Source organism: Neolamprologus multifasciatus, chromosome 12, assembly GCF_963576455.1.
Source record: "Neolamprologus multifasciatus chromosome 12, fNeoMul1.2, whole genome shotgun sequence".
Taxonomy (NCBI): domain Eukaryota; kingdom Metazoa; phylum Chordata; class Actinopteri; order Cichliformes; family Cichlidae; genus Neolamprologus; species Neolamprologus multifasciatus.
The window spans coordinates 30,469,367-30,483,570 of record NC_140450.1 but is presented as its reverse complement, the minus strand read 5'-3'; the positions used below and the strand labels follow the sequence as shown (position 1 = coordinate 30,483,570).

General features: G+C 39.7%; 1 protein-coding gene across 1 annotated transcript; it reads right to left on the bottom strand.

Moving 5' to 3' along the window:
• Window positions 1-1,120: 1,120 nt before the first annotated feature.
• vamp5 (vesicle-associated membrane protein 5) lies at window positions 1,121-5,791 on the bottom strand. Its single transcript, XM_085179576.1, has 3 exons — window positions 5,527-5,791; window positions 3,181-3,324; window positions 1,121-1,897 (listed from the first exon to the last, which is right to left on the bottom strand). Exons 1-3 carry the CDS (start codon window positions 5,533-5,535, stop codon window positions 1,736-1,738), a joined length of 315 nt encoding a protein of 104 aa, XP_085035702.1. The 5' UTR covers window positions 5,536-5,791; the 3' UTR covers window positions 1,121-1,735.
• Window positions 5,792-14,204: the final 8,413 nt, after the last annotated feature.

The following is a 14,204-nucleotide window of genomic DNA, read 5'->3' as shown; positions in this document are numbered from 1 at the left end:
TGAACATGCATTTATAAAGAGCTGCAGATACAAAAGAAAAAGCTTCAGATGTTGTACGTGGTTGCTAGGCAACATTACAAGATCATAATATCTGATATAGATTAGAATCTTCTGGTGAGCAAGAAGCTACGTGCCAATTCTGGTTGCTCAGTTCCTTATCATGTAGGAGGAGTTCAGAGGCAAATATACAGAGATTCCTGACCCAGTTTGCTATAAAGCACATTGTGTTGATAACATATTTTATTCCCAGGGAAACTGTTGTCAGTCAGCTCTCACGGTTATCCAGAAATGATTTTGGTCTAATGAGCTAACAAAAGAACACAGAATTGGTAACTTTGACATGCAGACTATTACACAATCATTAACCATAATAATGCAGGTAACACAGATTCTAACAGCATGAACTCCAAGCACAGTAGTGCAGCCACAGTGAATCGTGTAAACATATTAAAGCTCTAAAACAATCACCTTTCACCTCGCAATATCACTGTCTGGCCTTGCTGCACAGCGTGTCTTTGTAATTTCCTGCTAGAGTGAAGGTGACACATGCCTACACATTAGTGAACTGTAAGAGTAATCCACTCTTTTATTATATGTCGAGTTACAACATGTGTGTGGGTAAGCAAATGTTAATATCTTCATGGGGTTTCTATTATTTGGTTACAGACTGACAGTTAGTAATAACAGTGAACATAGTTCTTATGTTAACAAACCAAGTCACCTGATTATTTGGAAAGTTCCACACATATAAATATTATGGTTCCACAGAGGTTTTTGGCCTCTACCTAGCATGTTTCTCTAAAATGAAAACATCAGTCACCAGGGGTCACTGCTTCCTCTAATACTCTTCGTTCTGACTACAGATAAACAAAAACTGTCTTTCCCGTTATTGAGGGCTCCAAGCTCAGACTTTCAAATTATTAACAATACGACTCCAAACATGAGACGATCAAGGAGTGAATCTGTTCTCCATCCACATGTGCTGGTCACATGACATACTGACGTGGCACGTGGAGACCTTACATTCTGTTTGTAAGTACAACATGTACAAGAAATCTGGAGATTGTATCTGAGCAAAGAAAAGAAGAGCAACCTGACACTAAAATAAACCACTCAAAAATAACAAACACAAAAACATTTTAATGATTGTGAGGACAGTAAGTTTTACACCTAAACTTATCACATTTAGACATTTATTTCTCCTTTCCCACGTGGAGCTATCTGAGGGGGATACATATTTATAAAGTTTGGCATCTGTTCTGTTTTCTTTCATCTCTTGATCATCTCTGAGAGATGAATGGGCACCGCAGCAGGAGCCTGGTGATATTTGATTAAAAATACTTGGAGTTTTCCTTAAAAAAAAGAAAGGGGGCAAAACACAAATGGTATCTACTTAGTATGTAGATACCATTTGAATAAATATTCATGGCAGTGAGATTTCACTGGGAGGACAGTGGACCAGTTTCATTCTGTTGATATTCATCCAGTGAACTTATAAGACTTTAAATCCACCTATAATCTCTCGTGTGGGCTGTTCAGTGTTTTGAAAACATCACCTTTTAAAGAAGGAGAGAGAAAAAGCAGCTGAGCAACCCACGGTACCATATCAACTTAAGGCGTGCAGTAGAGTGAAGAACAGGAATTATCCTCCATAAATATGTCATAGAGAACAGTTCAGACAAGATGCTGGAGTTCCACAGTTACAGTTCCTCTCCTCTTCCCAGGTGCTTTACCTTTAGTCACTTCCTTTGGTGCTTTGAACAATAGCAACGATTATAAGACTCAGAATGATGATTCCTGCTACCACCGCAATTGCAATAAGCACCACTTTCATCTTCTTGTTCTCCCATCTTTTCTGTGTCTTCACCTGGGTGGATGTCTTTTCAAACTTTTTACTCTGCGAAAAACAAAATTAAAAAGTTTAAGATTTTGTTCATGTATAATTACATTTCTAAATGTCTAATAGCTGTGATCACAAAGATGAAACCCAGAACTGACACGCTCATGCCACTTCCAAGTAAACGTATCACGTAAACAAATCCAGAGGAAGTCCTTGTATCTTTAGGTCAAACGAGTCACAGACTGAAGGTCAGCGTGTTTTTCATTAAACAGGAAAGTACAAGCAAAATGGAGACTTCGATATAACTGCAGCAATTATTCAAACCTGTTAATGTTAAATCCACAGAGATTTGCTTTATGTCTCAGCTTTTGATTTTTTAGCTTTTTTCATCTTGTTTTCTCTTTAGGGCCCAAATATTTCTGGTTCAGTTTGATCATATTTTTTCATCATGGCATACATGAAGTGGGATAAATGATTTTTCGGGGTGTTTTTATTCTAATAGTTCTCTTGAACTGGATAGATTAACTATATTATAACCCACGATTTAAAGTTGCCTCCAGGTGTCACCATTTGGCAGAATCTTTTTCCTGTGTTGTAGTCTGAGTGCAATGCAAATGATCTGGTGCTGAGTAGGGTGGTAGTAATGTCAGTGAGCAAAGCTGTGTAAATGAAAGCTCTGGACTGAAGAGTTTTAATGTTTTCGATTTAGCTGATCCCAGTTTTGTCAAACTTGCTTACTTCTGTCTGGGGTAAGCCTGTTCCTTTTTTGTATCGGTGAGATCCTCTGTAAGAATGTATGAGTGCAGCTGTAGGATTTAGGCATTTTCTTTGAAACACATAGGAACTGAACCTTGTTTTTTCACAGTCTACAATATTCAAAAGTAGCTCAGTGTGCTTCTTGAACTTCAATCTGCCTGTCTGCTTTTTTAGTTCTCCCTCTGGCTTCTCACCAGTGTCATGTAACGCAGCCAATGGGGCAATGTGGGAATGATGCAACCTCGCTGTTGACCCCTGGAAGGATATTCATACCCAGGGAGACCAGCTTGCTTCATTCATCTTAAGAAACAATAGGAAATACCTTTCTAAATATAGCACCATAAAACAGAATCAGGATGTAAATCGCACATTTGCTTTCCTCTCCAGCTCCACCTAAAGCATATTTATAGACATCAATGTGACATGTCTTAGTATTAATCCAAAGGTGCTAGTGGAGAGGGGATCTGTATGCCATTTTCCCCAGTTATTCACCTTCAAAATAAAAGCCAAAGACTTTTACAAGGAACATGTAGGCAAAATAGAGCTGTGCTAAGAGATGATGCTTTTCCACTTGGACGGTGTACCTCTTCCAGCAGCAGATCAGCCCTGTCTTCAAGCTCATTGAGTTTGCCAGATCTTTCTTCAGCTTTGTTCATGTTGTCCAGCATGATGACTTTCACCTCCTCCACTTCCTTCTGGGTCTTCTGCAGGCGGCTCTTCCCGTTCTCCTGTCCAATCAGAACACACAGTTTGATTAAAACTAAACCAACCCAACCTCCTAGGACCCTCGCAGGAATTATGTGCTCATATTATTTAAACTTTCTCATGGTGAGATAATGACAGATGTCAGTTGACACACAAGCTGTGATGCTTTTTGTGTTTTTGGATAAACAGAGGATCTCAGTGAACATGCCCACAGTGACTGTGGAAGTCATCTGTGTAGCCAAAAAATGCAGGTCAGCGCACATCCTTATGTCACAACTAAGATCAAATTTTAAAAAAAGAAGGAAGTCACAAGATTGGATTTCTAATTTGGATGACTCCAGTTTTTGTTCCTGTTGTGCATCACTTTCAAATATGTGCTATCAAATATCAAATTAGAGTAGAGCTTCATATCATTCATGGTCAAGAATAATCCTAATTTAGCCTGTGTCTTTGTGCAGCCCCTCATCTGCCACCAATACACAATTTTAATCTCAAGGATCTGGTTCAATTAAGGTTAAATAAATTAGATCGAGAGTTTAAGAGTTTAAAATTATACTTCTACCTTGCTGTTGCAGAAGTCACTTATCTTATAATGTCTCTGCTTAAGTTAATTAAGAGCCTCTACCATTGTAACTGTATATATGAGAGAAAGTAAGAAAAATAATAATAGGTCTCCTTTAATGGAGCTGAGATGTTTCAGTGGGCTTTTGTGGAAAGGCTTTTTTAAACAGAACAAGTAGCAACACTGGATGTTTAGTTACTTCTAATTCTATTACTATATTACTTTTTATTTTTTGAAAAGAAATCAAATCAAATATTAAGCTGCCAAATAAAAAAAATGGCAACCAGCACCAACAAGATCTAGGCTGCCTGATACAGGTCAGACTGGCATCTTGTTTTATAAACACAGCAGCACTCTTCTCCACCCGTCACCTGCTTTTTAAGCGTGCTTAAGCAGGGATATGTTAATTGTTAAACTGTATAGCTACAAATATATTTCTGGAAGCAACTCACAGAACAAACTAACTTACATAGTAAAGCGAACATGTTCTGACATGTTAAAACTATTAAAAAGAAAACGTGTTGCCACTCAGACTGGTACCAGCTGTTTATTAGACAGCAAATGAGCAGAACAACAACAAGAGGGATGATTTTCAAGGATATTTGTCAAGTCAAATTATCCTTGAACTACTTTCAAGGATAGTTGAATGGCCAAAGGGCCATTGGTATCCTGACAGCTCTCTCCTTCACCTTCGTCCTCTGGGGTGTGAGAGGAAACCGACATCTCAGATACTGACAGGAACAGGAAACTGACAGACAGAGCAAAACAAATACGCCTCAGCACCTTGATTCACTTCACGCTCAGCTGTCTGTTTCTCTAAAGGCTTTCGTAGGTCTCCCATAGTGCGGTCTGCTTTTCATTGGACCTGGCTAAGAAACTTGCATCTCACCCAGCAATGGTGACAACTGATTTATGCCGGGCTTATCTCATCCTGGGCATAGCAAATAGCAGCTGAACAATGGTGTATGTTTAAAATTCAGATGGCGGTGTCTTGACACAGGAAATGCTGCCCATTCCAGTTCCCCTCCTTGCTTCCTTCCTTCCTTCCCTCACTCCCTCCCTCCTGCCTGCCCGCATTCAGGTACCTGATATTATCCCAGTAAGCCAAATCATGTTATAACATGCTCAGTATGTTCTATCATGGCACTGTTTTAAGTGTTCTGCTGGTCCATAAATTGTTATAATCTTATATGTTTACTCTTAAAGCAGGATGTGTTAAATGAGCAGGTTTAAAAATTAAAAGAGAAGAAATATAACAAATTAAATTCATTCCATTCATTTAGTTTACATCTATCTCATTTCACACATGACCTGGTGCCTCTCTTGACTGAAAATGGGTTCGCCTCTCTTCACCTTCACATTGTTAATGTATAAATTAACGTCATGTTATCTCGCTGTACCGAGTCTCTGAATGAGTACGTTAGTTTGGGTTGTAAAAAGCTAAGCTAAGCTAAGAGAACTGAAGGTTGACCTGCCTGTTCATTAGTACCATAACAGACTATAAATGGTCACAGCGTACTTTAGGCGTTCTTAAAAGTAAAGAAAATACAAAAGAAAGAAAGAAAACGGCAGCTCTAACAAACTTTATCTCTCATTCATCTCGTGTTTTTTGTGCAAGCCATTTAAATGTCCTTTAGCTCAGAGGAGGCTTGTATTCACTTACCGAGTCCATGTTGTCTCGTGCTGTTTGCGTCCAAACTGTCACAGAGTCCGCATTTAAAAGGGGAGAGTCGACTCAACTTTGCAGTAAGAGGAACACCCAGGCTCCGCTGCTCTATCCGGACTAATGTCACAAATTAAGACAGAGAGATATTTCGCTGTTTTCTTTTATCCGTATCCTCTTTTCTGCGCTCGAGCTCACCTTACTCACTTTCACTTCTCTCTCCTGTGGCTTCACAACTTGTTTGCGCTTTGGTTGTGAGGCGTTCGAGGTATTCCCGGAAACCTCGTGTTTCTGAAAAATCATATTACGTACAACGTCAAATGCAAAACGGTGGTGAAAAACTCCCGGATTTCCCCCGCGCTGTACCACAGTCTATGCAACTGTATAATGTATGCACCAAGTAGTTTATAGTTTAGACAAGAGATTTTACTTATTTCTTTTTTTATTCATTTTTACACTTAATATCCGTTATACTCATCTATATAAGTATAAATGTTTTAAATACATATATTACTACACCTATGAATGCATTGCAAATAACGATTTATATTCAAACCATGACAGCTGCATTAAATTAATTTTACGTGCTTAAGTATCAGTAAAATCTGGGGAATATTTGGCATTTCTGTGCTACATTTGTACCAATTCACATGTGAATTGGTACAAATGTAGCACGTTGAGTTAGGGTTAGGGTTGGGTGCACCCAACGCAGATCGTGGGATTTACTGTTAGTGGTGAAACAGTGGTTTGCGCTGCTTGCCTCATAGTAAGAGGCAAGAACCGCTGTCCGGCTCGAGCTTCCTTGCGTGGAGTTGTAAGTTTACTCCGGCTTTTCCCTACAGTTCAAAGACATGTATGTTTGGTTAATTAGGGATTCTAAACTGGCTGATAACTCATCATCTGTCTGATATCTCTCCATCTGTCTGATAGATGGGTGTACCCCACCCAGTGGCATCTGCGTTAGAGCCCGCGACCCTGAAGCGGTTAAGCGGTTAAGACTATAGATGGATAGATGACCAAAAACCTTTCCCGTATTTATTGTGTCTTATTGTGCTTTATAGCTATATCCAGAGCTTATGTTATGTTATGTTACCTTTACCTTGACAGGGGCTCTGTATATCCAGACTTGGTTTGCATGTGCACAGTTCATAACTTCATTAGCACAGATAACGATGGCTTTGTCGTTTGGATGTAACTATTCAGACACAGGAAATGCGTGTATGTGACTGTGGAGATGCAGGAAGTGGGTTCTCTTGTTTGTTATAGATGATCTACAAATGTCAGTTTTACATGAAATGGCTAAGCACACACTGAAATGCTTCAGTGTTTAGATATATGTCTCTAAGCTTTGTTTAAGCTTTGTTTGATTTCTAAAGCATTATATGTTTGTGTAAGCCAGATATGAAATTTGATGTAGAGCTGTGGAGGAGCCTGTTTTGCGTATGCTCCCCTCAGTATTTTTTTTATGAATTTGTAGTATTGTGAACCCCCATGTGACCTGAGAAATATGCATATGACATGTTTGGCACAACAGAACTTTTATTTCATGTCAACCTATCTTATAAAAAGTATAAAAACTGCATTCTTTTTAATGTGGATTTCCAACATAGCATTTCTAAACATAGTAGTTTTCTTCAGAGAGCATAAGTTATTTCTATCTGCACACAATACCAGTGTGCTTTAGCTTTGTAATAGTTAAAGCTTGTAAAATCGAGTTAAAACTGAGGGTTATCTTCAAATTAACATACAGTATAAAAACTTCAGTGATGGTTTCTTGAATCAGAATCACTTTTATTGCCGGATTTGTATACAAACAAGGAATTTGTCGCAGTGTTATGGTGCAGAAAAGAGAAAGCATCATGCCAAAAATAAAATAAATAGAGTTGAGAAAAAGGAGAAAGATTTCAAAGACTCTGGGGGAAAAAATGCAAAAAACAAACAAAAACAAAAAGACACTTATAAATGACGTAGCCAAGTCAGGACTTGTAGTCTCAAAGAAACAATCAGCCCTGCACAGTAATGGACTGTGAGGGTGCAGACCAAGAAAAACTCCACTTCTGCCAAAGAAACACCTTCAAGTCAGACTAAAACATGTTAAGGACAACCAGGAGACAGATTATGTATACTGGAAGTGCATGATTTGGTCAGATAAGATGGAACTAGAGCTTCTTGGCCACAAAGTTGCTGCTTATGTTTGGAGAAAGAAGGGAGAGGTGTACAAAGAACAGTGTTACCCACAAAGAAACACGGTAGATGTTTATGTTGCGGGGATGCTTCAGTGTGTCTGGAACTGAGAGTCTAATCAAGCTGGAAGAAATCACGAAGAAGGACTATATATGAATGAGAATAAGTGAAGATTTCTGAAATACCCAGGTCCAGAGGTAGGGAAATGGAACAGCTGCAGCCAGGTCCAGCTGCCAGTCACAATTAAAGGTGTGGTTTGTTACTACTCAATCAATCAATCTATCAATCAATCAATCAAGGCTTTATTCGCCATGTGCAGGTTGCCCTGCAGTGAAATAGGACCCCCCCCCCCCCCCCCCCCGACCTTACACACACAACACACACATTACATGGGGATACAGGTTGGAGATCGGTAGCGATCTCCAACAACACTGAAAAAACAACAACACTGAAATATACACTACAATGGGAAAGTACAAGAGGAAAAAAGAGACCTCTACTCATGCTGGGCTACTGGAAGGACAGCAGGAAACAAAAAAACTCCTCTGCACAAAAAAGTCCACAGCACAACATTATGGAACACGTGACAAGCCACAGGGTTGGGTGGGGGGTGAGGAGTAATCTGAAGCAAACACAGCAGCCGTCCTGCCCAGCGCTACCATTCCAGCGCGGGCTCAGACCCGCCGTGTTCCCAGGAACAAGCATCGAAGGCGTTTGGAAAGGGAGGGGGGATGAGTGTGTGCATATCAGTGTATATGTATGGGTGTGCGTGTCCAGAGTTCAGCTGAGACAGTGTCTTTCGCCCTGCCAGGCTAAGTAAACAGTCTTCCAGCCAACCCAGGTGGCCTTGCATGGAATGGGAAGGAACAGTCTAAACACAGTCGTTATCAGGGCGTTTTTGTTTGGCTCCAGGCTTGAGACCGCAGCTGGCGCCGAAAGGGTATCCGCATGAAGTGATGGTGCTTTTTACTTTAGTGCGAACAGCTCATATGAATTTCAAAGCTGTTCTAACAGTCCAACACTGGTCTCTCAATCTCCCGTTGGAGAGCCGTGAGCTTCTCCATGATGTTATCAAACTTGCGCTCTGTGATGTTGTCATTCTTGTGCTCAAAGAGCCAATTCTGAGAACTCACGACCACAGTGAGCCTCCCCAAGATGTAATCCAATTTGCGCTCAGAGATGTTATTCCGAGCGAGCCCCTCCAGATGTAATCCAGTCTGCACTCAGAGATCTTATTCTGAGTATTCACAGCAGCCGTAGCCTCTCCAAGATCTTATCCGTGCTGCACTCAATGAGCCCATTTTGAGAAACTCACGCCTCTTCCCATCGTTTCAATCCCAGCGGGCAGCCTTGTGGGGGTTTGAACAGCCGGTTCCGCTTTCTTAATTCTTCGATAAGTCAGGGCCAAGCCAGCTCCGATCAGCCAGAACCCTGTTACCATGGTTACCACTATCTTCATCACTCAGGCTCACCCAAGCCCAAACTTCTCGTTGAGAAAGGGGTGTCAATTGCATTTAGGGACGAGTTGATCAAATCCATAATTCCTCTTTTAGGTTTTAGAGAACAGACTGTGAGAGAGTGTTCCAGGGAAAAGTAATACAAAAAACACGAGACTAGACAAGGACACAAGAGGCTAAGCAGGGAAACTAAGGGAGGGGAGGAGAAAAGTGCGACCGCCTTCGTCAAGAGCAAGAGCAGTGACTCTTGGTCAAAAGGTCAGTACCCAAAACTGAAGGCATAGGCAAAGCTAAAAACAAAACCAACCAGTAAGAGGAAGTGTTACCTAACCCTATGTGAAACAAAATTTAAAAAGAAGAAAAAAAGACGTGGTTTCCCTAACTCACCAAAGCACAAGAAAAAAAACTACAAAAATAAATAGGCAGTTCACTCCTTCTGGTTCAGTGATAGTTACAATAGTTACATGGTGGGTAGATGGCATTATTGACAGGAACACTGTATACAAAACTAAGTTTCGCTCAGGAAAACACAGAGAACAAGCAAAGGTTTGGAAAATCACCAGAGGCACCTGAATGCAGCAGTACTGTTTATCTCCTTTATATCTTTCCTGCTGTGTTAAACTGTGAAGGACTGCTTGATAAACAAACTAATATGCTGCTGCATTCAGTGAGAGCCTGGCAGTGTGTGGCTCTTCCTGTCTGAACTTGTCAAACGTGTTGTGATGTGATAAGACGCACAGCCCTTTTGTTGCAGAACTCTGTGACATTGGGTCACTTAAGGGTGTTGCCTTCTTGTGGGCTCTGAAAGCGTTTAAAACATCCTCCTCATGTGAAATATGTGTAATATCCATGTCATATCCCCACAGGGATGAGTCTGTGCCATATTAAGAAGGCCGTTCTTTGTGGTACTTTTTGCTGCTTCCTTCAGTGGAATTGTTTCTTGTAATTTATGGGTTTATTTTTTTTTTAAAACTAAACAATGGCACATGTCTTTCAGCATAAATGTGATGTAGATACACACTAGGTTTTTGTTATGATATGTGTTATAAAGCCTCTCTTTTTTCTGAAGAGGTCATCAAACAAGTTTATAACCAAGACTGCTTCCGTGTATGTCTGTGTGACGCGCATATGATAGGGAGCTGATGAGCAGACAACACTGCTCTATTGTTGCTTAGCTGTGTCACTCAGTGAGCAATTAGAATTCTTTCCCACAGCATTTGATTCAACAAGCATGAGACCCCTGCCTGAGACCAGCAGACCATATTAATTTGCAGTGTGCAACAAGCTTTGATGGAAAAAAAATACACATTATAATTTACATATTTGCAATCATATCTGCATAGTATATGTGTATGTGTGCGTGTGTGTGTTTAACTTAATCAAATTAAAATCTGTGGAGATACAAACCAAATTTTTTTGCACCGCATAATAACAATAAAGATACACGCTACATACATGCTATTTATGTCCTGTGAGGGTGTGAAAATTAGAGGAAAGTAAAGAAATATCAGAAATGGGAAGTAAGGCCTTCCATGCGTGCAGAACATGAAAGGGGTAAATTTTCTTCATCATGTGATTTTGGCATAAGCGCAATTTTATTTGCATCATCAAACTTCCACACATGTATGCGGTCAAATGGCTTAATAGTGAAAAAGGAACTAAGAAAGTGAATAAATTTCTTTTAACCCTTGGAAGATTTTGGAAACAGGTATTAGTTCCATGATTCATAAATGATCAAGTGATGTTTGACTAAACCTTAGCTTGTTTATCTTTTAGCTTAGCTTGCTTAGCTTAGCTCGCCTAGCTTGAATGTGTGAGTAGAACCACAGGCCTGTTCACACTTGCACTTTCTTCTGTTTCACTTGCAGCTTATGTTCGTTCTCACTTCTTGTTCTCTGTTATTTTTGGCAGCTGTGAGGTTTAGGTTTGGCTCCAAGAGTATTTAATTATGTTTAGGAAAACGTGGTTTTGGTTCAAATGAGATAATTTGGTTGTAAGACAAGAACTGCTCCGTGTACCTCCCAGGGCTACTTCCTTGTTTCCCTGAGCGGAGGTAGCTGGGTTTAAACAGCAGTATTTGATGGTCTGTAATGACAAAAATACAATAACATTAGGTAATTGTTAACAACTGGAATGGGCATGAATGGAATATATGAGCACCTGGGGCCTTGTTTTTTGTCAACAAAGGTTTAATGAGTGACAAATGTAAATACAGTTAATTGGGAAAAAATACAGCAAACAATCTGGTCCTGTCACAGTTTCTGTTTACACTGTGAGTGAAGATAAATGTGTGAAAAAAGAATCTTTTGTGTTAAAATCAGTGGTTTGGAGTTGACAAACTTAAAGCTCTATTACTTTATTAGCAATAAATACTACTATTATTATCTCTACTACTACTACTACTAATAATAATAATAATAACTATTACTAATATTACAGTACTATTTAAGAGTTAGTACCACGAAATTTGCCTCTCCACTCCTCCATCACTGTGTTATACTTTCGCTTTCAGTTTCAGCTGTCCGTAGAATAATATTGTTGTGTTTAAATTTCATGTAATTGTTTCAGGCAGGGTTTTATGTGAGAGTAGTCTTACAGCACAATGATGGATTTTTAAAGTTTACAGTAGTATATTGTGCAGTTTCACCATATACTATACTTTACCAAACCATACAGTATGTTCTTGTGTGGTGTTGTGTACTGTAGTGCAGTAAAAAAAAAAACTACTTCAGTACTATGAAGTACTATGACACTACGATAGAGTGTATTACATATAAATAGTAATATAAAGATATTTAAATATTAAACATAAACAACATGAGGCTGCACTCATCATAAATTCATTTTACTAGCACATCATCTGTATGACAGTATAATTATCACTGTGTATCTCATCAGCACCATCTACGTATTGAACATTATGGTGGGTCACAGTTTTTGGTGACACAGACCAGGCCAACAAAAGGCTCGCTGTGGGGAAAAAGCTTCACAAATACAAAGGTTGCATTCAGGATACTGACCACCCTCCCTTCACATTACTGCCTGAGGTTCATGCATAGACGGCAGAGTCACATTCACATGACAGTCCCGGCTGATTTCCCATCAGTAACAAATGAGCTTTGTGTTCCAGAGTTGTTGTCGCAAAGCTTAATTAGGTCTTTTGTCATGGGGATAACTATATTGGTTTACTAACCACATGTGGGCAAAACAGCAGTTTCGCAGTGAACGGAAACACAAGCTCAGTTGAGAAACTATTAAATCAACATCAGAGTCCAGCCTGTTACAACCTGCTGTCTATCTCGTTTGAATACACTTTGGAATGTTTGCAATGATTGATTTATTCTTTTTACTTTGGGAAGAGAATCCAATAAAATCATTTAAAGACACAGATGATTTACAATTTTTATTGCTGTGACCAGTGTGTTTCCTTTGCCTGTTTTTGCATTTTATTTTGCAGTTTCTTTGACAAAATGCACACAGAATACACCTTAAAGCCTGTAAAACAACACAACGATATGTGGTTTTACAGACCTTGTTGCTGTAGAAAAACATTGAGCAGTGAAGGCTCTCTGGCGACCAGCCTTACCAGCTGGGTCTAGTTTGTAGCATACACCCTTTTTTAATCACTTAAACTCCATAACCCAATGTTGCATCATAGTTTAGCTTTTTTTGTTTTTTGCTTTGCTCTACACATTAGCCTGCGATTAGACAAACAGAAAGCAAAAGTGTGCCAAAATGTGGCACAACAACTTTCATAATGTTATCAAGACCTGATCTTCACTTAACAACAAGGAAAATTCTGCGGGAATCCCCTCTGATCTACTTAATCAAGAGTCAGATCATTTGGACTCTCAGTCTCCATCTGCTGGCAAATCAGCAATTTCTCTCTTACAGTCAGCCTGTATGAACACAGAGGGAGTCACAGAGAAAGGAGATTATAAACGGGCAGTTAACTTTTAGAACCTTTTGCAACATTTCTATACATATAGGTGACATTATGTTGAAATAGATATTTAGTCCTCTACAGCATAGCGTTGCCCTGAGGCAACAAACCACATTTTCATGCCTTACACTGGCTATTCAAAAAAAACCAAACTTTTTTTTTTCAAATAATGCTACCAGACACATCTCTTTCCAATAAAATGATGAGTTGAAGGTGGTGTGACTTTTATTTTGGTCGGGGAGGACCCCTTTCTGCAAGCTGCACTACATGAGGGACATCTCCATTAGGGGGCAAGATAAAGATCACTATTTTACATGTTTATAGTGAAATAAATGTATATTAAAAAATACTTGTTTGTGCATGAATATGTTAAGAAGCATATTTGATTGTTTGTTCTGCTTTTGTAAATTTATTTATACAGTAAAACTGTTAATTTTCATTCGTTGCCTCAAGGCAACACTGCGCAGTTAGCCCAAAAATCTTCAGGCATTATAATGCATTTGCATATGAGTGTAGAGATGTATTTGTGTGCATTTATATGATCATAGTCAATGTTTTTTACTTTACAATCTACTCATAATTACAGGACATGGATGTAAATACCTTTTATGGAAGGAAACCAAGGGAATGTGCACTTTCTGTCCTCAGAAATGAGGACAGTGAGCTTTCAGGGAGTGACATTGAAGTAGAGTAGTGGATCCCTGAATGAGGTTTGGGGGATACTTAGGAGCTCAGGGGTCAGTTGGTAAAGTAACTGTGTCTGTGTGTGTGTTAGTGCCCACATAGCAAGCAGGTCTGGCCAGGATCTGGTATCAAGTCGGCACTGCTGGCCGACTTCTGGCATGATAAGACGTATGTCATCAGGCCTGGCATAGATGGCACTGTCTATGTGATGGCATGCCATATCTGGCTTGATTGTGGCTTGGTTTATGTGGCCCAGGCCTACAGAAAACAGGTCTGGCATCAAGCGGGCACTTCTGACTGACTGGTGTTTTGGCAGAGTGTATGCCAACCAGATGTGTGCCAGGTCTGGCAATGATGCCACTGTTTATGCGATGGCATGCCTAAACAGTAGAGCAGGTTACAAACTGATA